This window comes from Cynocephalus volans, chromosome 13, assembly GCF_027409185.1.
Source record: "Cynocephalus volans isolate mCynVol1 chromosome 13, mCynVol1.pri, whole genome shotgun sequence".
Lineage (NCBI taxonomy): Eukaryota > Metazoa > Chordata > Mammalia > Dermoptera > Cynocephalidae > Cynocephalus > Cynocephalus volans.
In genome coordinates, this window is record NC_084472.1 from 44233687 (window position 1) to 44257946 (window position 24260).

Genomic DNA, 24260 nt, shown 5'->3' on the forward strand with positions numbered 1-24260 from the left:
ATTCAGACTCCACACGGGAGCCACCAAGGCAAAAGTGCTCCAGGACGCAAGGATAAGGATCTGTTGTCCTCACCTGCTTAGGATTCCAGCTACACCCTGTCTAGCTTTGTACTTGACCCCTTCCAGTGGGAAAGACTCTTTCTCAGCAAGCCTCCAGGGTCCTGAGGGCAGGGCACTTGTGGAGCACCACATCTGAGACAGGGCTGGGTACATGGAACTCAGTAAATCACAGAGGCATGGAATAGTTGCTACATTGCTGGAGCAAATGTGTGAGCCAATTGTGTGCAAAGGGGAAGAGCAAAACAGCCTGTTAAAATTGCCCTTGAAAACTTGCAAGGCACCAGGCACTGCTGGCCTCTCTTCCTCGGTAGCTGCCTGAGCCTCTCTCCTTTGGCATTACTAAGAAATGTGACCCCCCCACCCACCCAGTGGTAGCCTGGCCCCAGAAGGCATCACATAAAGTACAAGTTGTCCCTGCCTTTTGCCAATTCACATTTCAACAATCCGCATATTCTGCAGTTCCTGAAAACCATTTGTGTAGAACTTCTGGTAGCTTTAATCGCCTTACTGGGGAGTTCCTGCTTATTTCTGGAAATGTTTAAATAAGCAAGTATACTCTGAAGGGCAGGCAGGGCAGTGTTTCCAGCATAACACATTGTGCCCTAGTGATAAGAGGCAGCAACCCCAAATCCAGCTGGATGATGGAGGGCTAGTCTGGGTGCGGCTCTGTCAGCCGCCCCTTATCTCAGGAACTAAATCCTGAGGGGCAAGGACTCGGGGTACATCCTTGTTACCTGGAAGTGCTCCATTTCCAACTGGTCACTGGCAGGGATCCATCACTAGGACGAAATTGTCACTAGTGACACATTGTCACCACAGGCCCTGATGTGTAGGATAAAGCTAAGGTGTACTTGGGATGGGGCTCGTGGAAGGGAGAGGTTCAGATCAGGACAGGCTCAAGAAGAGGGGACGCCAAGGACAGGTGCCTAGACCAGCCAGAGAGAACACAGGAAACTTGGCCACCTTGCCCTGGTGCCAAAGGTAGGGGACAGCCAGTGCTGGGTGGTGGAGCAAGGAGGTAGAATTTCTCCCTGGGCATGGCATCTCAAAGACCACCTGGTCACCATTCTAAACCATCCTGAACCCATCATTCTAAACAAGGAGATGGGGGCTCCAATGGAGATCTGCTGGACCCGAGGCCACACAGCTAATTCAGCCACAAATTTGGGGGCCAGGGTCTCGGAGTCTCTGCTCTTCCCATGCCCTGCCATTTCTTTTATACTGAATCCAAATGACTGGTCCTTGTATAAGGCCCTCAGGACATCTGTATAATAATTTATTCTAGGATTTCCTAGGGACCAGCATCAAGCAGATGTCTTTGAAAAGGCTTCATCACTAAAGTGTCTGCACATAAGATGTTCTGTAGAAAGGAAATTAGAAAAAAGAAAAGGAAAGGACAATCGGAGCTGGCTCTCTGTCTCAGCACTCCGTGACTGCCCCAAGCACAAGAACAGCAAGGCCACATAAGCTGCTAACAGCAGCCCTGACCCCCAGCCGGGGGCTCCTTGGGGCCTGCCCCCCAGCCTGCCGAGTCTGGGACACAGGGAGATGGAGGCCCATCCAGAAAGATGCAGTCATCATCGGACGCCTCAGAAGACCGGTGGAGGAGGAGGAGCTTTCAGCACGTTGGCAGTCCTCTTCTTGGTCTTTGTTCTACATGCTGTGTTCTCTGATGGGCCTGCGAGTTCTTTTTTGCCCCTAAGGAAGGCTTTAGGAAAAGGTTTTAGTACATGGAGCAGCCCTGCCATTGGCCAGTAGAGCAACTTGGTGCAAATTATAAAGAGGTGGCCCTTCCTCAACACACTCAACAGCCTCCACCTGCAGTTGTCAAAAAACGATTCAAACCTGTGATGGCGGAGAGGCGAGGCCCTCTCCCTCAAAGCATGTGTGAGCAGCAGGCTGCTTCTTATTTTAGACAAATTTCACATACAGAAGCTTGAGTTGAATACCTTGGTCCCTAGTTCATTTTCTAGAAGGCCAGACTTGGAGTTTAGAACATTTACAGCTAAAGAGAACCCTCCCTTGGAGGGTAATATCTCACAGCCAAGAAGACAAGGCACCCCCTTTTCCTCAAGAGGAAAGAGTCATGAGGCCACAGCGTGGGAATCCTGATAGAAACCATCAGGGTGTCTGGTCCCTTTCATCTTGCAGTTGGCAAAATGTGAGCCCAGACAGAAGCCCCTACTTCTGAGCACAGGGCTTCTGCTCTCCCCTGTCCAGAGGAGATGAGCTGAATTCTCCACACTGCTGTGGGTCAGAGGTCCCCATGCACAGGAGAGAGACCCCGCAGTCCAGGAGAGGCTCAGTGCAAAGGTGATTTAAAGGGAGGAAAAGGAGCTGCCAGATTCCCAAAATTCTTCAGAGCACTGAGCAAGACCCTAGTGGATCACCTCACTCAACCGTCCCAGCCAATGTCATGCCCTCAGGAAGCAGACCCTTTTTATGGAAATGTAAGTCATAGTTGATATGAAAATCAATAGTATGTGACTCACTTTAAGGATTTCATTACAAAGACCCTCAGCCGAGGCTGGTCAGGGGCTACCTCTTCCACCCTCCCAACACACACGCACGCACACACGACGTAAACCCCAAGAACCTACAAAGGTATTTTCCAAACATACTGAAAATGTTAGGAACAGTTGATTTGAGTTCCTGCGACCCCTAGGGCTGCTCATGCCCTGTGGGTTGTTATTTTTCTTCAAAGTGTACCCTCCAGGTCAAAGCAGAAACATTTGCTTGGCAAGAAAAGAGAAGATGTTCCTTTATGCAGCTCTTCCTGGCGGCAAGAAGGGGGCATTGTTCTAGCCGCGGGTGGGTGGCGTGGTCGAGGAAGCACATCACCCCACCTCAGCAAGGTCCTCTGAGGACACTCCAAAGGGCAGTGGCATCGGTGGCCGGCTGTGTGGCTCAGGCTGGCCTGCCCTGGACGAGGCGAGCCTGACTGGTGGAAGGTGGAAGGTCAGACAAGCCAAGCCTGCAGTGGGGAGCCAGGGGTCTTGCCAGGTCATTGGAGAACCTCTTGATGCTACAAGAAGAGATAACCCAAGGACCTCAAAGACTTGAAGAATCAAAAGTTAGTGGCAAAGAAGGACGTCTTTCAGTCCTCCTATTAGCGTGGTGCAAAACTGCAGCACCCTTGGCAATGCTGAGAGGAAGACTTTGTCTCCAGGGTTCTGAAATAAGGCGCCGTGCTCTCCCATCACTCCTCGCTGCACCTTAGGGTCTGTTCGGGAGCTCCAAACAAAATGCCCAGGCCTTTGCCTGACCACAAGCAATTAAGCCAGAATCTGGGCCCTGGGTCCTAGGCATGGGTCGTTTTTAAAGCTCTGCATGTGAATCTAGTGTGCAGCCAGGGCCGGCCGGACCCTCTGCCCTAATGCATTTAGGATTTGTCCCGTTTCCCCATTCTATAAGGTGTTTACATCATAGAAAAGTAAGGGTTTAGCCAGGACTGATCCAAACTTACAAAACAGTAGTACAGAGACCTAAGTCTTCTTGAAATTAATCTACCCAGCCTTGCTAATACTCGTTTATTTTCTCTCTCTCCAGTAAGAATGTAGGATTCCTTCAGGGCAGGAACCACGACTGGTTTGCCATTGTACTTCTCACAGGTGATGCTCTGTCATCTATCCCCACCCCCATCCTTCACCAAACCAGTCAGTTTTATCCTTAAATGTGCTTGGACCCTCCTCCTTCCATCCCTGCTGCTTCTCTAATTCCTACGTCAGCCCTCCTTGTCTCTTGACTATTGTGATGGCCTCTTAACTAGTCTCCCCCAAATCCTTTCTTCACACTACCTCCAGCATGATCTGCAAAGTACACAAATCTAGCTACTTTACTTATTTGCTCAAGCATGTTCTTGCCTCCACATGTGAAACCAACCTGCTGTCATCCATGATGCCTCCCTGATGCATCCCCTGCTTTCATTTCTGACCTTGGATCCCACATTTTCCCATCTTGCACCCTAACAAGCCACACTGGACCAGTTGTGGGTCCCTGAATATGGGAGGGCCAGGCCCTCTGTCTTTATCCGCCTGGCCCAGGGATTGGCTATGATAAGTGAACAGTTGGAGAACACACTCACAGCAGCCCTGGTACATCCCGCAACATGCACAGGACCCAAAGGGCACCCTCTAGGAGTCAAAACCCAGGATTTTGCCAGGCCCTGCCCTTCCAAGCTGGGTGCCTTGACCAAATACCTTTGCTCCTCCTTTTTTTCATTTCTAGGATGGGGATAATAAAATCTACCCCCTGCAAGCCACCATCTCCAAAGGCCGTCGTGAGAATCAAGCAAGATGATAGTTGAGAAAGTGCTTTGAAAACTCTAAGGCACTAGTCAAATCTGAGGGCTTCCATGAAGGCATCAGTAAATACGTGCTGCACATGGCAGCTCGCTGGGGCCACTGGGAGCAGCTCACCCGGAGCACTGTGCACGTGATTGCAAGTAGGGCAGGCATATTGGTGGCGACAGTGACTTCTTCCCTCGGTATTTTTATAAAGGGAACCGAGCGAAGGAAATGTCTTGGAATAGACAATCTTCCTAAACTCCCCCAAAATAACTTCAATGGAAACAATTGTGGTAACGTCCACTCTGCTGTTATTGTTTCAGTCTACTGCAATATGGGAAAAATCTCTCGGCATTTCCAACTCAACTGGGAATCAACTTGACTTCCAGAGGCCTGGAAACAAAGGGATTGTGCTAAGGGCCGCTCTGGGTGTTCGTGGCTCACTGGCGCTGCGACAATCCCAGGGTTTGTGTGCAGTTTAGCTTTTCCTCTCTCCTTTCCTTTGGGGAACGTGCTTGCTCAAGGCCTTTGAATTTTCCCATAGATAGCTTTTGGGGGTCATTCCCAAAATAGTTTATTATAGCTACACTTGAGATGCTACAGTTCCCTCTAGTCAGTTATACAGCCCAGTGTCCCCCAGCTAAGAACTCAGGACACTCAGCGTCTCTTTGCCTCCCACACCAGATATAATCAGGGCCCACCACCGAAAGATCTCTCTCAATGCCCCGTACCTCTGCCCTGGCACAGGTGCCCACATTCCCATGCAGCCTCCCATCCGGTCTTCCCGCCTCCCTGCTGCTTCTCTTTCTAATCTGTCCTCCTCAAAGAAATTGTCCAAGCACCTCTGCTCGGTCCCCTGTCCCATCACCTCCCTCCCTGACTCAATGGGCAACACGCAGCTCTCCACTGGCCCAGGAGACAGAGTCTGAAGCCCTGAAATCTTTCTGCATGCTCATCATCCTCCCCCCAATTTTTGCCCCAAAGTTTCCAGGACAGCCCTATTTTCCTGTCATTTTATCCTTTTTAAAAACCTTAGCTTCTTAATTGTGTGACTAAATGTGATTAATTTTTTTACTTTTGTGAAAAAACTCTTATACATCCTTGTTCCTATTTCTGGCTCACCATACATGAAGACCAGCTTCTTTCTTGCTCTGGATCCTGCCTTAGGTGCCATCCCAACCACCTCTGTCTCTGCTTCTCCCATCCCTGAGAATCCCTCTTATTTTCCCCTTTTTCTAGGAAGTGTTCCCTGACTACTCTGCTGGGATATTCTAGAACCTTTCCCTTCTCAGAACATGGCAGCCTACCTCATCCCTTCTCAAACTTTAATGTGCATACAAACAGTAGGATCTGGTGAACATGCAGATTCTGATTCAGCAGGAGGGGGTGAGGCCTGAACTTCTGCATCTCTAAGCAGCTTCCAGTTGGCACTGGTCCATGGACCACACTTTGAGTAGCAGGACCCTATAACAGTGGTTCCCAAATTTTGCTGCACATTGGAATCACTTGGGGGTTTACAGAGACTAGTACCAGTCTTCCACCCCCAGACATTCTGATTTTATTGGCATGGGGTATGTCCCAGGCAGTGGGATTTTAAAAATCTGCCCAGGTGACTGTAATGTACAGTGAGGTGTGGGAACTTCTGCCTGGCTGCATATAGCAAATGTGGCTAAGACTCTCATTTATTTTGTCTGCGCTTACCTTGTCTCCCTTGACAGACTACAACCCCCTCTAAGGCAGAACCTGGTCAACTTTTTTCTGAGGATTGATTGATTGACTGATTGATTGAATATTAGGCCCTCTGGTGCTTTTTTGATAATTAACCAGTGTTAATAGAGCATACATTGCCAGTAGGGAACCATACTAGATGTCAAGAGGGAAATAAAAATGAGAAGGCCTTGGGTCTTGCCACAGCATGACGAAGTCTACCCAGTGCTGGCAAGGCTGGCCTGTGTGGCATGGTTTCAAGGCTCTGGACATGTTTTCTCCCCTTCCCCGCCACCCTCCCCACCAGGCCCCTACCCCCTGAGGGGAAAAAAACAAACTCTACCTCCCTGGCTCATTTATTCCAGAAACACTATTATTTTTTTTTTTCCTTTTGATCTAAGGCAGTGATTCTCAACTTGACCACCCTTTAGGCTCACCTGGGGAGCTTTCAAAATCTTTGATGCCCAGGCTGCACCCCAGATCAAATGCATCAGAGTCTCTGGAGTGGGACCCGGGCATCAGGATGTTTTAAAGTTCCCCAGGGGCTGTCAATAAGCAGCCAGGGCTGAAAGCCACTGACCTCAAGTTTTTATTGATTTAAATGTAAATATAATCCATTTCTTTTCACCTCAGGGGGATTGAGTTTGTCAGGTCCTTCCCTGAAAGCAGTAGGGGCGAGTGTGAAGGTGCCCCCATCACAGGCAAGAAACCACCACTGAGTGGGGCCAGGCCCAGGGAGAGGAGCACACTGCTGCAGAATGCACTTGGCCTCCCAACCAGTCTCCAGAGCAGGGGTCAGCAAACTAGGACCCATGGGCCAAATCTGGGCCCTCCACCAGTTTTTATAAATAAAGTTTTATTGGAACACAGCCACACTTCTATGCTGCTTTTGCTATGCAGTGGCAGGGTTGAGTAGTTATGACAAAGATCATATGGCCTGCAAGGCCTGAAATATTTAGTATTTAGCTCTTTACAAAGAAAGTTTGCTGGCCCTTGCTCTAGAGGGCTGACCCTGCACAGACTCCCAAACTGCAGTTTATGCATCAACATATATCTTGGGAATTGTTTTAAACCACTTTTTAGACTCTTTGTAAATTTTTAGTTGCTCTTAAAGCAGACCAGAGCATCCTGATGGATGTGCAGAGAATAAGTCCTTGTTGGGTCAAGATCCGACTCTCCCCACTCAGCCCTTGGGGTGGCGGACCTTGGGTGCAGGTGCGGCTGCTGCCACCCTCTGGCCCCAAGCATCTCTTTGAGTGACCTGATGTGCCACACAGATGTCATTGTCTTCTCTGTGAGCTGTGAGGTGGGAGGGCTGGAGGGCCCCACATCCAAACCTGATAGACTTAAGAGGTTGCACAGATGGGCTAGGAATGAACTCCATTTCTGCCCAGGATGATGGATTCTGGAGACAGAGCAAGGAGGGAGGGAATGAGAGCTGCGCTTGATCGGAGCCAAAGAGGCAGGGGAGCAGGGAGGATGGCCAGGAAGCGCTGGGAGGCCGAGCTGCTATATCCTGGTCCAGACTCTCATGTTCCTTTCCATTCCTTCTTGAGCTGCCACCATGCCCCTGAAAGTAGGTCAGATCACGGTCTGCTACAGAGACATGGAGGGAAATAGATAGCAACTAGGTCATCAGAACCACTATTGCCTCATGAGCCCACTGGCCATAACCAGGGGCTGCCCAATTTAAGGCAACCCATAAAGACCCTTTTACATGGCAGAGAATCCTTAATAGCCCACATCCACATGACAAAAGGTCAGCCCTGCTTTCTGAGAATGGAACAAGTAATTAAATTTCTGAAATTGTAGATTTCACTATGGTCAGAGGGAAAGGTACAACCAGTGTCCTCCAAGTAACTAGATCCACTTAAAAAATTAACAAGTTGGAGGCAATTATTTAATTTACCAAAGATATTTGGAACAGGACTTAAGGTTTCCTCACACAGTTGAAACACAGTTCCATGCTCACATTTTTCTGTGTGCATGCAGCTTTTTAGGAACTCATCCCTGCTTGCTGATTTCTTACCTTTCTTCCTGTCTGGAAACCTCCGTAAAACCTTATGCTTTTTAATTTCCATAAATTTCTTATGCTTTTTAATTTTTGACAGCACACTTAGCAGGGAGATTCATTACTTTCCCATGGAACTGGTCATACGGACATTTACCTTGGCAGCACAGCTATCAGTTTTTCAATTTGGAGGGAGAAAAGGGGAAGAAGCAATCTCCCCCAGCATAGCCAGTTGCAGCAACCCTGCAAATTTGTGCTTTCAATGCTGGAATTGCCTACAGAGTGAGAGCACACTACGAGTTGGGCTAACTCTTTCCGTAGCTTGTTTAAAACTGTGTTCGTCATCCGTTCGTTCATTTTCTCATTCTATCAACCAGCGTTTGTGAAGCACCTGCTATGTGACATTGCTATGCAAAGTCATTATGATGGAACCCGAGGGTCTATTGCCAGAGAAATGCCCCCCGCCCCCTGCCAAGTTCTGGATGGGTGTTCTGTGATCGGTCCTGGGTCTCCTAACTGTTGCTGTTACAATCACTAGGTACCATTCAATCGTGAGCCTTGTGAGAATAGGCTTTGGCATTAGAGGACTGTGAGTTGATACCCCAGTTTCATCACTTGCTGCGTTTCTTTAGACCTGCTGTTTAATCTCTCTGATCCTCCTTTTTCACACTTGTAGAGGTTGGATTATAATAGTTCCTACCTTTAGAGCTGTTGTGAAGTTTAAATTAGTTAATACATGTAAAGATCTTAACTCAGTGCCTGCCTCTTGAAATGATAGACCCTGTTATTATCATTATGATAGCTCATATCCATGCAGACATTTAGCTCCTTCTATGGTAAGGAGACTTTCTGAACACCTTCCAGGAAAGTGGAGTTGCTCACTCAGGAGAAGGGAGCGTATTTATGGGGCAGGATTGGAGGGGAAGGAAGGAGTTTCAGGCTGGCTTCCCCTCATTGTTGGGCCGCCTCCTCCGCGTGGGACTTGGCTCAAGGATGCCCGAGCCACGTCTTACCATCTCCTTTTTCTTTATCTTCTTGCCACCCTGCGGTGCCACAGAGGTAGCCAGTGGAACCTGTTAAAAACTGTTAAAAACAGCCAGAGTGTAGCAAAGCAGGCTTTGTCCAAGTGTTCAAGCTGTCTCCCACAAATGTTCTCCCTCTTCAATTCTTCCCCAACTATCAGTTTCATCAGTCAGTTGGAAGGTATTTATTGAGCAACTGCAATGTGTAAGATGCAGCTCTGGAGGTGAAGCAAAGGGCTCTGACAGGGAAGGGAGGACCCGTAGGAGTCTAGCCTGTGGTCCTCCTGGATGTGATCCAGAATTTACCTTCACCCCCAGCCCTTTTGCACCAAAGAGCACAAATCCAGGGCAGAGAGCAGGGGTCCCTGTGTTCTAGAATCAATGACCATAACCCATACCCCAGTAGGGGAATAGGGGCCATCGAGTGCACCCCTCTTAGTGCCTGACTCCTGGTCATAGTTTGGGCTGCCCTTAGACCCTGCCACCCATCCATCCCTCTGCCCTGCCAGGTTAGAACTCCTGGTCTCACTGCCCTGGCCTCTGTCACTTTTGTGACCCCTCCAGATGTACTCTTCTCCTTGTGGCTGCTGACACCCCTGCAGCCTGTCTGGCCTCAGCTCCGTGGACCTTTCCTTCTCTTTGCGTGCTCGTCTGGTCTTGAACATTTCCCCACTGGGTACAGCAACGTGTATTCCAAAACTGGCCAGGTGTGTTCCTGTATGTCATCTCCTTTGGTTTCCAGCACCTCATTTAATTCTCATGGCAAAAAGTAGATATTAATCTCTCTATTTTGAAACAGAGGAAACTGAGGCTCAGAGAAAAGAGCAGTCCTGGTACCTGCAGATTGCCTGCTGCTGTGCACATAGAACCAGCTTGGCAGAAGTGTGACACTTGTTACAAACTAGGGGCCTGTGATGCTGAGCAAGGGCACCAAGCATCCATGGTGCTGTTGTCACTGTGCAGATCGGTGGAGAGTGTTTGCAGTCTAACCAATGACTGGGGGATCCAGGTCTTCATTATCTTTTCCATTTCACTGAAGGAGAGCTAGTAATCGCTAAGCATTGAGCTTTATGGCTAGAGGTCAAAGGCTTTTGAAGCCATTGAGTACCTGGCTTCTTGCAAAGTAGGAGATATAGCCCAGTTGAAGGCCAGCCACAGACCCCTGGGCCCCTGGATCACCTGTGCATGTGCTTGGTCCACAGTGGGTAGAATAGAAATGGCCCAACTCTGGCCCATCCAGGGCAGTTGGTCATCTTAATTTTTCATCCAACAAGCAGTTATGGAAGCCTACAATATCTAAGGCACTGTGTTGGACACCATGGGGCCTGCAGCAGTGATGGAGACATGGGCCCTGAGCTCCAGAAAGTTTACAGCTTGGCTGGGAGGCCAGCATGCAAGCAACTACCTGACCTGTTTGGACAGCAGGGTGGAGTGCTAAGAAGTGTGTCCGGTGTGCTGTGTGACTGAATGGATTAATTCTCATGGGAACTGGGTCATCTTTGCAGGCAGAGGCATTTGTGCTAATTGAAAGTCTCTGTTCAGAGGCGAACAGATGTGGGAAGATGGTCCAAGCCGAGGGAAAGGCCTGGAGCGAGGATATGTGTGTGTTCAGGGGCTGTGGCAGGCACAGAGGAGCATGGATGTGTGGACATTCCTTACAGATCAATGACTGACCGTTCTCTAACCTAACTTCAAGCCCCAAGGCAGGAACCCGGGTCTCCTGGCCCCCAGCCCAGTGCTCCTTCTGCTGCATTTCCATAAATAGAAGTTTAAAGTGGTTCTCGAGGCCAGAGGGGGGTGGGGGCGGTGACTGAAGCTTTTCCTCTGGGTGGGCCACTCCTGAGATAGGATGTGCAAGAGGAGGCAGTGAGAACCTAAAGAATGGCCTCCTCCAAATAAGCCAAAAATCACCTCCCCTGTTGGAAAGGCCATAATGCAAACAGGAATATGATCCTACCGTTAACTCCTGGCCCTCAAGTTGGTTGCTGCAGCCCTGCAACTTTGCAGTCTGGAGTCTGATCCCTTGGGCCCAGCTCCTGCCTTCTGACCCTCCTGTTCAAGTCTGGGATTTGCCCTGAGCCAGGAACCAAGTGGCCTTGCAAGTCATCTCTCTATTCCAGAAGGTCAACTCTGCAGAAAACTTAACCATCTTTAAGAAAAAGGGAAAAAAGGAGCAAAATCACCCTTGTGGATGGAGGGAACACCGAGCACACAGGGGAAAACAGTCCCTGTGGCTTTCCCGGCCCTCTATGTGGGCAGCTGGGTGACGGCTGCAGGGGCTACCCTCCTGAAATCTGTCATGAAGACAGCCCGGCTGCAGGCCAAGCTAGGAAGGGAGTGCTTTCACACATCCTGGGGAGGCAGCCTCAATGTTGGGAGCTGCTGGTGGCTGATGGCTGTGTGGTTACCAGTCAATGGGTGGCCACCCTTTGGGGGGTGGCCTGGAATGGGAGAGTCAATGAGCGAATGACCAAATTCTCCCCTGTGTATACATCAAAAACAAAACCAACCAAAACTGGTTATGGCTTGATTAAATGCCACTAACAAGAAGGGAAAGTATTTGGATCAATGTGTACTTGGCTTTCATACCCCGGAGGTCACAGTGGCTGCTAAGGTCCATGAGTTAGGCCAACAAAGGTAAAGAGACTTTCTACTGGACTGTAGCGAAATGTGAAAAATAGCGAGTTCACATTTTGCTCAGAGATCAGATTCAAGTGAAAATGATCATTTTACAGTCAAAATTACTCTTGAAAACCCCTTAATTGACCAGAATACTTAATTGACAGAATACTTGATTTTGAGTACATACTCTGTGTGATGTTATATACCTATAAATGCGTAATGTATTCTGTGTTGTAAAGAGTACATAAGAGACTGGCTGGTTGGCTCAGTTGGTTAGACCGTGGTGCTGGTAACACCAAGGTCCAGGGTTCCATCCCTATACTGGCCAGCCACCAAAAAAAAAAAAAAACAACAGAGTATATAAGCCCCTTGTAGGATTTCAATTTTCTTTCTTCCTAATAATTATATGTAGGTGAATTTGAGTACATTAGACAAGCACTTGCCTCAGACTCTGCTGTGAAGGATGCTGTAGGACAGTGTAGTGCCTATTTCCCTACTCGGGCAGGCCCGAATCTGCAATGCTGCAGGACCCTGGTTCACACACCTGAGCCTCAGCATGCTCGAGGCCGGCTCAGCAGACACTGGGACGTGGACCCTGCTGCTCTTGGCGCTCCTTTCTTGTGGCCAGTGTACAAAAGTGAGGCAGGTGGAGGCAGGGTGCGGAGTGCTGAGGGCTCAGCAGCAGCCTCTGGATTTCTTCCCTATCCACTTTTATCTATGTTTTCATATTGGGACTCCAGCTAAGGTATTGTTTTTGAAAGGGTCTCTGCTGATTAAAGAAAATAAATTAGAAGAAAAGTTAGAAAGCCATGAATTTAAACATGGGTGAGCCTGCCCGCCCCCCAACCTTTCTTTCTGAAACAGGTCAATTTCTCTGAATAGTCGTGCAGCCTAGAGATTCCAGGAATTTTAGAAACATTACCTGTTTATTTCTGCTTGGACGTGACCCACACATCCTGCCCACGTGGAGGGCGACCTTGGTAGAATAACTTCTTAGAAGCTATGAAAAACATGACCCCCAGCAGGAGGAAGCCTCTGCTCTTGAGACAAACTTATGGTCAGGGGAGCTGTGCTTGGGATTTTTATGGCTCTTTAAGTAGCCAAATGCTATGGTTCCTTTGTACCATCAGCCCCTTGGAATGTCTCTCGAAGTCGGGGCTGGAGATGGTGGGAGTCTGCAAAATACTAAGCTAGCAGCATCTGGACTCGGCCTGGGGATCTGCTCTGCCTCCCTGGGGCTTATGTCCCCTGGGTTTACCCAGTAGGCACGGCCAAACCAACTTCTGGCTGGTTCTTTTGTACCAGACTATTTATGAGACTCTGGTCATCTGGAATGGTCTGGAGAGAAGTAAGCCGTTAGTTTCCATGTATTTAATAAGCATTCATGGAAGTGACAGGAGCCTGGTGGGATCAGTATGCAAGCTCATGAAGATACAAGAAGGACTGTGGTTTCTGGGGTGGAGAGTGGATACCCAGGCATGATATGGGCAGACCAGTGTGTCAGGTGGGGCAGAGCAGGGCTGGAGCCACAGGGTTTGCCTGATAAGGAACCTGGTGTGGGTGACTCCCCATTTGAGACCTCCAGCTGCTTCCCAGGCCTGGGCTGGGATCCCCAGCCTTCATCTTCAGCCCTAGCATTTCATGGCTGCACTGCTTCCTAATGAAGGCGAGTGTGCAGTGCCGTTTGGGCAGGTCTTCTGCAGTCTGGGAGGATGCCGAACACAACAGGGGGAAGCCTTTCTTGTGTTTGTATAATGTCTTCTGACTTCTCGAAGCAGAGTTAGGCTTGGATGATCTCTATCAGACCCAGGTCCACAGTCAGAGGTCAGAGGTCAAAGATCATGGGAGCATCAGGAAAATCTTCCTTGAAAGTTAGGTGTGCGTTAGGTTCCACAAAGCTGCAAGCCATAGAACTGAGCTCTTTAGGACACTTCTAAGCCTCATTGAGACAACTGAAAGGGAATCAGGCTCAGCAGCAACCTGGGGACCCCACCCCCACTGACCTATGGAGTGGAGGGCAGGGTGGGCTTGGCGACCATTAACAGCACCCTCTAGCAAAAGGAGGAGAGGCGAGCAGGGAGCCAGGGTTGCAGCAAGGACGTTCAGATGTGGGGAAGGCATCTGAACAGAGCCCGGCCCACACCGTCTCTCCATCCTCTAGGCCTGGGAGGAGGCGTCGTGGTCACTGGCCTGTCCCTGAGTGCAGAAATACAGCTGTCCCTCCAGCACAGGGAAGGCCTTGCTCCCAGCCATTGCTGCTCACTTCTCAGGGACCCAGTGCACATGGCTGGGCACCACAGGGTCTGAGGTAGAGCGGGAGAGAGTGCTCCGATGCCCCCAGAGGTTTGGCTTTCACATCTCTGCCCCAGGTACCATACCGCAGGCTGGCTGTGTGATGTCACAGTTGGGAGCCTGTAACTTGGAGGGAGCAGACACAGGCTGCTGCTCACTGGCTGTGCAGCCCTGCACGACTTCCTTGACCTCAGTAAGCCTCCTCTCCCTCTGCCGTGAAAATGGGCTGGTAATACAGTTGAATTACCTGGTGAGCACTTAGCTTACACAAATTCAACTCTGTTTTGGCAAAGGAAATAGAGTCAGGAAATAACCCTTCTTTAAGCCTGAGTGATTTTGCCCACTATTCCACCTGTGTTAGTTTCCTGGGGTTGCCATAGCAAAGGACCACAAACTGGGTGGCCTGGAACAACAGAAACTTCTTGTCTCAGAGTTCTGGAAACCAGAAGTCTGAAGTCAAGGTGTTGGCAGGGCCACGCTCTCTCTGAAGGTGTTGGGAAAGGATGTGTTCCTGTCTTCCAGCGTCTAGTCATGCCCTAGCTTGTGACAGCTGGCTCTAGCCTTCACGTGCCATTCTTTTTCTAAGGACACCAGTTATATTGGATTAGGGGCCCATCTTAACTAATTACATCTGCAACAACCCTCTCTTCAAACCATGTCATTTGGAGGTACTGGCGGTTGAGACTTCAACATAAGAATTTGGGGGGACATACTTCAACATATAACTCCACCCAGTAGCACTTGGCTGTGGGGAGGAGGGAACATGGCAGGGGGCACAAGGCTCTCAGGGTGGGTGCATGGTGGCACTGCAGGAGCAGTGGTTAAAGACATGCAACTTCTACCCCGGGAGGCCCCACAGTGTGTGCTGGCAACTTCGCCTGCAGGCAGGGGTAGAGACAAGAGCTTTTTCCACCCCCTGCCAGAAATGCGCTGTGCTGGACAACTGGAAGTTCTGCTGTGGGTCTCAAAGGAGGCATGTTCTGCAGGGAGGGTTGGGGCAATGTGGATGTGCACGGGCTCAGCCCAATGCACTTGCTCGCTCACTTTAGACCCTTAGCCCACAGGGGTAAGATGGGCCCCATGCCCTGCCTCGGAGTCTGTGGGGTAGAGTGGGGCATGTGGCCCCGGCTTAGACCCAGGAGTTCCTCCTGTGCTAGTGCCACGCCTATTGATATTTTGACAGAGACCTCATGCAGTAGAGCAGCTTCAGCAAAAGTCAGACTTCTGTTCCCTCCTTCCCACCTTCCCTTTTTTTCTTTCTTCAGCAAATATTGAGTTAACATCTACTATGTACCGGGCACCCCTCTATTGCTGGGTGTACCATGGTCAATAAGACAGATGAGTCTCTGCCCTCTTGGAACTCTGGGACATGGGGGTGGGATTGAGGGGCTCCCCTCCCACCAGGCCAACCTGGGAACCAGGAAGCTGCAGTAGCAGCTCGTACTTCCTTCCAGCCTCGTGTCTACCAAACTCAGGGCATCTTCTCTCCCCGCTGCCATCTCCTGGTCCCTCCAGGTCCATGCATGGTGGGACCAGGGCAGCAGGCATTGGCCCCAGAGTTCAGGTGCTCCTGCAGGAGGGCCAGCCTTTGTACCTTATTTGCCCTTTAGAAATTTGAGTCCCTTTTCTCAAATAAACAGAAGCACTGTGAGAGTAGAGACCTGGGCATGCCATGAACTGTTGATTCGATGAGACCAGAAGACCCCCCCTCCAGACTGAAGTGCACAGAGCCTGGCATCCCACCATTGGAGCAGCCCCTGTAGTGTACAGCCTTGAGGGTCCCACTTCCTGCCCTGAGCCCATCCCTGGTGAGCAAGTGCTGCCAGCTCACACTGCTGGGGACAGCAGCATAGGATAATGACGGGAGGGCAGGGGGTGTGTTAATTTCCTAGGGCTGCCATAACAAGCTACACAAACTGGGGGGCTTAATGAAACAGAAACATAATGTCTCACACTCCTAGAAGCCAGAACAATGACAGTGTCAACAGGGCCGTACTCCTTCTGAGGGATCTAGGGAAGAATCCTTCCTGCCTCTTCCCAGCTCCTGGTGGCTGCCAGCAATCCATGGCATCCCCGGGCTTGCGTCTGCATCACTCCAAACACTGCCTCTGTCTTCACGTGGCTTTCTTCCCTCTGCATCTCCTCTGTGTCTCTGGGTCCGAATTCCTTCTTCTTAGGAGGACACCAGTCTTTGGATTTAGGGCCCATTCTAATCCTCTGTGACCTCGTCTTAACTTGATTATATCTGCAAAGACCCTATTTCCAAATAAGGCCACATTCACAGCTACCTGGTGTTAGGACTCCACAAATCCTTTTAGGGGACACAATTCTACCCACCACAAGAGGTGAAGAGGACTATGCAGGTGGCACCAAGCCAGGCCCTGTGAGCAGGAGCAGCAGTGCCAGCCCTCGGAGCACCTGGGGACTCCATCTCCTTCCATGGTGCCAAGCACGTCACACATTCAGCCCAGGCCCCTGGCATCTCTGGCTGGCAAGGTGAGGTCATAGCATCCCTTCTTCTCCTTCCTCATGCCCCTGTCAAATGCCTGAGGGCTCGGCTCAGGTGGCACCCTCCTGGAGGACCCTTTCCTGAACATCTCCCCCCAGCAGAAGTCTTCGGTCCTTCCTCTGGGCAGCCGGAGGTGCTCGTTCAACTTCTGCTGCGGCACGTGGCCCGCTCCCACTTACTGGCTTGCATTTCCTTGAGCTCCTCTAGGACTGGCGCTGGGTCTTGCTCATCCTGGTGTTCTGCATCTGATGCACTGGCACACGGTGGGCCTTCAGCGTTTGTTAAGTGAGGAAGGACCAAGGATGGGTGGGTATGTGGATGGATAGGTGGGTGGATGCCACTATTACTGTAACAGCCAGGTGCCCTGACCACCCACCCCCACCCCTGCCTCCCTCATCCTCTTGCCCTGCCTTGTTTCGCTCCATAGCAAAACATGATCACTTACCAAATCACGTGCTCATTTGTCCGTTCTCCCTTCACTACAGCGCGTGCTCTAGAAGAACCAGCATTTAGCCTGTTTTGTCAGTGCTGTATCCACCATGCTTAATGCAATAATATTTATAGGATGGGTGGGTGAATGCGAGGGTGGAAGGATGAGTGGACGGGGTGTGGGTGGGAGCCTGATTCTGCAGGGACGTTCTTCTGGCCCCAGCGTCAGCGGGCCTCAGAGCCCCCAGGCACCATGCCCTCTGCTCCGCGTGTTTGCTTTGCCGCCCCCACCCCCGGCCCAAGATTTATTTTTTGTAGCTGTCATCTCAAGTGTAGCTTGCACTTCCAGCCTGGGATTATTAACTATCTGAGGCTAATGTTCTGGGGCCAGAGCTCTGCTGGGCCTGCCCTTAATCCCTCGGAAATACCCACCGCAGGGTGTGAGATGTCAGCCTCAGTCTGCCCCAGAAGGGGCTGACTTTACATAACATGTTTTTGCAGCCAGAGCAATAAGGTGCTGCCCCCAATGCTGCATCTCACACCAGCGCTGACCTCCAGGACAGGAGCACATGTGTGCAGTTCACGTGTCCTCGGCCAGCACTGCATGTGGAAGGAGTATTATCTTCCCTCCCTCCCTGGAGATGCTTGGTTTATGTAATCTACTTGTCTCCCAGGCCCATTTAGTTATCAAAAGTGGTCAGCCATTAGATGGAAGGGGAGCTGCAGCCAGGCCTGGGAGCTAAAGGGAGAACGTGACTCCTTGTGTAGAGGGGTTGAGGACTGCCCGGTGGCAATCCGGAAGCGCACTGACGCAGACTGCCAAACGGAGAACCAGCTGGTAAACCCGAGGGCCGCTCCTCTCGTTCATTGGCTGGGGTGGGGGAGTGGGGGGGGACTCATAGCTGACTGACATCCACATGGGGCTCTTTCGAGCAAAGAATTAGAGCAAAGGCCACTATATGCTCTTAAAAGATAATTCTGACAAGCATGATAAATTTCCCTTTCTCCACTCAAGGGGTATGTCCTATCAAAAAGCAAGGAGGGATCTGCGGTCTAAAGCCAGGTCTCCATCTCCCCAGCAACTGGGAGCACCGACCCATGTTCCCTTCCAGATTCCTTATTAGTCACTCCTGTCATTGGGTGCCCCTTGTCCAGAACATGCACACTTTTCAGCCCTATCTTATGGGTAATGTAATGTTTTAGGGCAGCTGTTTCCTTGAAATTTAAATGGGTGAGGAGACCGCTTTGCACGATGGCTGGATAATGGCTCCCTCCCCCCTAACCCGCCCCCTCCTCCTTTTTCTTCTTCTCAACATATGCCATTTGCTCTACCTAGAATAGGCTGCCCCCAGATAATTTTTTTTCCTTTTTTAAAAATTGAGATATAACTTTCATACCATAGCATTCGCCCTTTTAAAGTGTACAACTCAATGGTTTTTAGTATATTCACAAGGTAGTGCCATCGTTACTACTGTCTAATTCCAGAACACTTTTACCACCCCACAAAGAAACCCAGTGCTCATTAGCACTCACTCCTCACGCTCCCTCTCCCAGCCCCAGGCAACCACTAATCTACTTTCCATCTCCGCAGATTTGCCTAGTCTGAATATTTCGTAAACGTGAAATCATATAAAACGTGGTCTTTTGTGACTAGCTTCTTTCCTGAGCATCATGTCTTCAAGGTTCCTTCACATTGTAGCATGTATCAGTCCTTCATTCCTTTTCATAGTCTAATAATATCCCATTGTGTGGGTGTACCACAATTTATTTATTGATGGGCATTGGGTTGTTTCCATTTTTTGTTTGACTCTTGTGAGCAATGCTGCTATGAACATGCATGTACAGTCTTACCTCTCACGAATGACTTTAAAGAACCTCTGCTAGCCTGGATCAGCTGCACACCTGGTGGCAGGTGTGTGGTCAGCACAGATTTTTCTCTCTCTTCTTCTATTGGCCTCACATTTGCCCCTGCTAACACCTTATGCCCTTGTTTTGAAGGGAGTGTGGGCAGCATCTTGAGTTGTGGTTGTCACCTGGACCAACCACCAGTTTGAGTGCGAGGAATAAGGTGGCTGATTAAAAAGGTCCCCAATGAAGCTTGTGTAAACACAGTGCACCCCATTTTATGCAGAAGGAAGTCCTGGTGCTGGAAAGTTCTATGTAAATTGCCCCAGGGAAGGTAACAAGGTTCATTCATTTATTCACCAAGATGCCAAATTGAGGCTGGGACCCCAGGTGGCCTTATGGGTGGGACCAGTTCTCTAGAGCCCTGGCCTGGATTGTTCCTGGAGAGGGAGGACCTCAGAGGGTGCAATTTTTGTGGAATGGAAGGATGGATGGATGATGGATGGACACAGGCGACATAGCAGTGGCTTCAATAAGAGTCACACTGAGTCCTGGGGAAGAGTTAGGCCTCCGTGCTGGGTTGTGTCCAGAGGAAAGTTCCCTATTGCTGCTGCCAGTGTGTGGGGGGAGGAGGTCAGGATATGGTACGAGCCTGGACTCTGAGGCCCGGACTGAGGATGCTGGCACCTCCTGGGCTTGTGGAATGCCAAGCGTTGTGGGCAGCTCCCTCTGCCCAGCCTCAGAGCTGAAATCCCCATCCAGGCCGTCAGCTCGGGAGGGAGCTTCGGCTTCCTGTCCATTGTCTACTTGGGGCACACCCAGCATGTTCTCAAAGTGACCTGGAGAGGCTGGGAGGGAGGCAGGGCAGGAAAGGAGGGAAGGGGGCCAGCCCAGGACTTGGTCAGGGTGGGAGAGGGGAAACGAGAAGGGAAGACTTGGTGTTTTTCCTTGTTTGTGTTTTGTATTAAAGAAAACAAATAATATCCTTTCAGAAAACCATTACACAAAGCACATCCTAAGGCCCCACAGGCCCATTGTTGCTGGCTGGAGCCTGGAATTCATTCATGCCTTTTTGGCTAGATTGTTGGAAGCAAGAGAGACGGGGGGGGGGGGGGGGCGGTGGGGGAGGAAAGGACTTTTACTGAAATATATTTTGAAATGTGTCATTCCCTCCTAGGACTCAATAGGTGTCTAGGCCAAATGGCCATAACACCAAGGTCCCTGTGTCTTCCTGAGCCTGTTGTCCTCCCAGTACCCCTCTGGGACACCCCCCCAAACAGCCAATGTCCACCCCACCCCTCCCCTTGGCCAGGGACTGAGCCCTGAGTCAGACCAGTGGGACCCTCCCTCTTGGAGCCTGAATCTAGAGGACTGCATGTGCTGCCACCATACGGGTCAGGGCTGCCAGCCACAGAACTGCTATCTCTGATTCACTGGGCCTCAATCTCACTGTCTATGAAGTGGGGGTTTGGGCCAAATGGACTCTCACTGGCCACTCCCTGGCACACTGGGCTCTACAGCTCCTCTCTTATCCCGTTCATGCCCAGGACCCTGCAGGTAGCATGGGGGTCACACTCAAGCTGTGGACTCTGCAGCAGGGCCTTTACCCAGGTGTCCCAGGCCCAAGCCAAATCATCCCTCCCTCCAGACTCCTAGTCCTAGGTATCCCCTACTCTACCTCAGACTGTCCCTAATGGAATGGTAGTGCTCTCTGCCATATCACCACCAGAACACATTTTTCTGTTGGGGGATGGGGTGGGATGGTAAGAACAGAGCTGGTCACCAGCCCAGACTTCTGTAGTAATTCTCCCCAGGGCCTGGTGTTTGCAGGATCAGTCCCACATTGTAAGTACAGGGCCTCTCTCCTACCTTGATGTAAATGTATGAATAGATCTCTTAACAATAATACACAAAAGACCATCCTTATCATTTTCTCCAGTCCCTCCTTTAAAGTTGAAAATGGCATTTAGCTATTTACACATTTTTCCTAAATACTCCTCAGGCAGTACAAGAAAAAAAGATTTGGGGTAAAAATTACACAGGAGGAAACTGGACTAGGATTAGGAGACCTGTGTCCTAGCACATTTCCTCTGCATGAAGCTCAGGGTTTACCAACTTCACCTCCTTGGTCCTCCTAACAGTCCAGGGAAGAGGTATTAACAGTCTCAGTTTGTTAGGAAGTGAGATTAGACAAGTAATTTGTCCTCAGACGTACAGACAGTGAACTTCAGTATCTGATCCCAGTTCTGTTGCTCATCCTCTGCAAGACCTTGAACTGGTTTGTTCGCCTTTCTGTACCTGAGCATCCTCATCTGTAATTTGAGGGCTTGGATATGATGAGTTCTGAGGTCCCCTTTGTCCCTCCTGTTCTTTGAGTCCGTAATTTCTGCATCAGCACCTGGCGGGAAATTCATTCGCTCTAGCGTCTTCCGTTTTTCAGTCTGGATTTGGTGGTCAGAGTCTAGCCTCTCCCAACGCTTGATTTCTCTCTGCCTTAGATGCTGGTCTAGTTAATGCAGTCCCAGAGGCTCTTTGCTCTTTTTCAGAAATTACTAATAATCCCTCCTTCCTTTCCCCAAAATGCAGGGCTACCACCCGATGCCCCATGAAGTGGAGATTGCCCACACCAAGAAGCTGTTCCGAAGGAGGAGAAATGATCGAAGGTAGGAGAGACTCGGGCGTGAGCTTGGGTTCTCTTTTCCTGCGTCAGCTCTCTGTAACTACGTCAGCTCTGGCCTGAGCTTTGCCCTTCCAGGTCACTAGCGGATACCTCTGAGATAAGGCTGGAGGCACGATGGGCTGGGTTACTGGTTGGGGATTACTGTGTGAGTAGTGGCGAGCCCAGGAATTGGACCCCTTCAGGAGTCCCGTTGAGAGCCACTGTCACCACTTCCTCTTCGTGGGGGGTGGGCAGTGCCCAGGCTTTGCAGTTTAGGAGGAATGCTCTTTTCACTGACCTCAGAGCAACAGTAGTGGTCCTGAAGGGATAAGACCTAGCTGGCTGCGTGTTTTGAGACATGGCCTCCAGGAGGCTCCCGGAGCTCACAAGTCCAAGGGTATCTGTCTTTCCTCCTCCACAGTCATGGGAGTTGTCCCTTGTGTGTGCCAGCTGTGCTGTGACAGGTGACACGCAGATCAGCAATGACACGTGCTGCTGCCCCTGAATGCCTGGAGGAGCCCACAAAAGCTAAGGCAGAAACCAGGATCTCCCATGGAGCTCAGAGTCCTGGGTGAGCACAGGGCCAGGAAAGGTGCACTGAGGCAGACCTAGACAGGAACAAGCAACTGACACTGAGCATCCTGGGAATGCATGCGTTTATTTTCAAAAGACATTCTTTATACAGAAAGGTCTTCAACGTATATTTTAAGTGAAAAAAATGCAGGTGCAAAACAATGTTTGTTGTGTGCAGCCATTTGTGCTATAGCGGAGTTGGAGTATATTTTTTGCTTGAATGTGAATAAATTATTTCTGGATGGAAATACAAAAAAGGAAAGAAAGAACAAAAGGCTTATGCCTGAGGAATTAAAATGAGGTGTTCCTCTATAGGGAATTTATTCTTAGATAAAGGTGATGGCTTGTGGTTTTCCCTTTAATGAACAGAGAATGTTCTCAGGGAGCCAAGAAATAGTTCAGCTGACATCCCCTGCTCAGAAGCTGGAGCGCCTGCTCTCAGGCTGGATGGTCTGCTCCTTAGGACCGAGGCTGTGGCTGACTGGTGTCTCTGATCCCTCCCTCCACACACGGACCCTGAAAAAGGACTTTTAGGTATGGGTGGAGGACGGGGCACCAAGAATGCCTTGTCATCTGCTGGTGGATTTAGTGGGTCTGAAATCATTCACAGAGGACAGTGAATGTACAACTAACTGGGAGGAAGGCAGTCCTGGCTTAGAAATCAGAACCGCTCGGCATCAAAAGGGAAAACTGAGAGGGGAGAGTTGGGCCACGTGCTATCGCAGCCTTGACCAGGGTGCGGTTAACTGCACTGTGTGTGCTCCCCTTGCACTGTGCAGCACTGCAGAGGTCATTCCTGGTTTCTGGGTTCCTGGCAGAGGGAAGAAGTGGGGAGCATCCCTAAAGAAGGAATGGGGTTCACAGGGACCTGGGTAGGAATCAGGGAGAGCAGAGGCTTTATGTCCCTCCTCCCCTGCCCCTGTGGTCCCTGATGGCAGGGAAGGCCCAGAGTGTGTGTCTTGGAGGTTTGGAGAGCCCCCAAGCTTCCAAATGAGAAGTCACTCTCTGACCCACTCTCCAGGCCCAGACAATGGCCAGCTACTGCTCGGCATCCAGGGCAGCCCACATGCTCATTCTGGGCCAGGTCGCCTCGCTCAGCAGGAGTCCCCCTGACAGCGGCAGGCCTCTGGAAAGCAGCAGCATGACCCAGGAATGTAGGAAGAGGAGCGTGACACGCGAGGACTGGGAAGCTGCACTTCCGCCGAGCTGCACTCGTGCTAACAAATGCCCGGGTTAGGTCAGCCCAGCTCACAGAGGATGTGGACCGGGCCAGGGTCCAAAGCCAGGCAATAAAGATGATTGAAGGGATGGAAAGTATGTCCTGAGAGGAGGGCTGAAGGGCTGGAGCCAGGGAAGAGGATGCCGGAAGGAAAGGACATCCACGTGGTAACACTCACAGAAGATTTACATGGAGGGATGAGGGGCAGCTGCCTGCACACTCACAGGGACCCAAACCAGAGGAAGTCAGCTGAAGGGGAAGGAGAGAGTTTTCACCCGGAACAAGGATGGCCTCAAGGAGCAAACATCTTAAGCAGTGGGGGTCAGACTCTGCAGACACTCTATGGGGCACTCCACCCTTAGCCCCATTCTGGAACATGGTACAGTCCATCACTCACAGCTTGGAGCTGTCGTGGAGGCCCCACATGATGGGGACTTTCAAGAGAAGAGTAGGCAGCCATATAGTTTAAGGACCTCATTGTCTAAAAGCAGGGGCCTCCCGAGACCTTCTTGGGAAATTGGATGATTCTGACATTCAAAGAGCTGCTGCAGAATATTTTCAGTCAACCCCTAATCCTCCCAGCTGATCACTGGTAGTAGTGGCCTTGCAAAGTGCCAAACCTTTATATTTGACCTTGATAGTCAACACTTTGTACAGCTGGTTAGCCTTCCTAATATTTTGGGCTTAAACCACACTAAAAAGGCTTGCATTTTCTGGGCACACCAGGGTGGCAAAGGGGGAGGTGGCCAGAATCAGGTTTGGTGGCCAAAGGGCACAAGCGGCATCTGTGTCATGACTCTGATCTCCCCCATCACATGAAGGGAAGTGACCAGCTGTATCCCCTGCTGTCTCTGTGGCCATCTGTCTTCCTGCAGAGTGACTGGGATTGGTGTCCAATAGCTGCAAACCCCATGTGGCATGGGCATGTAGCTGAACCTGGGATTGTGTGATTTCCCGCAGCCTACAGCAGGGATTTTCAAACTGGGCCCTATAATCCTAGTCTTCAGGGAAGTCTGCATCCCATCC

At 50.4% G+C, this 24260-nt stretch overlaps 1 protein-coding gene across 5 annotated transcripts in view; it reads left to right on the forward strand.

Annotated features, from left to right (window-relative positions):
• The window catches only part of CTIF (cap binding complex dependent translation initiation factor), a 309605-nt gene that overhangs the window by 135336 nt on the left and 150009 nt on the right, over positions 1-24260 (forward strand). For all 5 annotated transcript variants that reach the window (XM_063077260.1, XM_063077263.1, XM_063077262.1 and 2 more), the window contains one exon: positions 21370-21446. In XM_063077260.1, coding sequence (XP_062933330.1) covers positions 21370-21446 — 77 coding nt within the window. The remainder of the gene's footprint in view (positions 1-21369; positions 21447-24260) is intronic.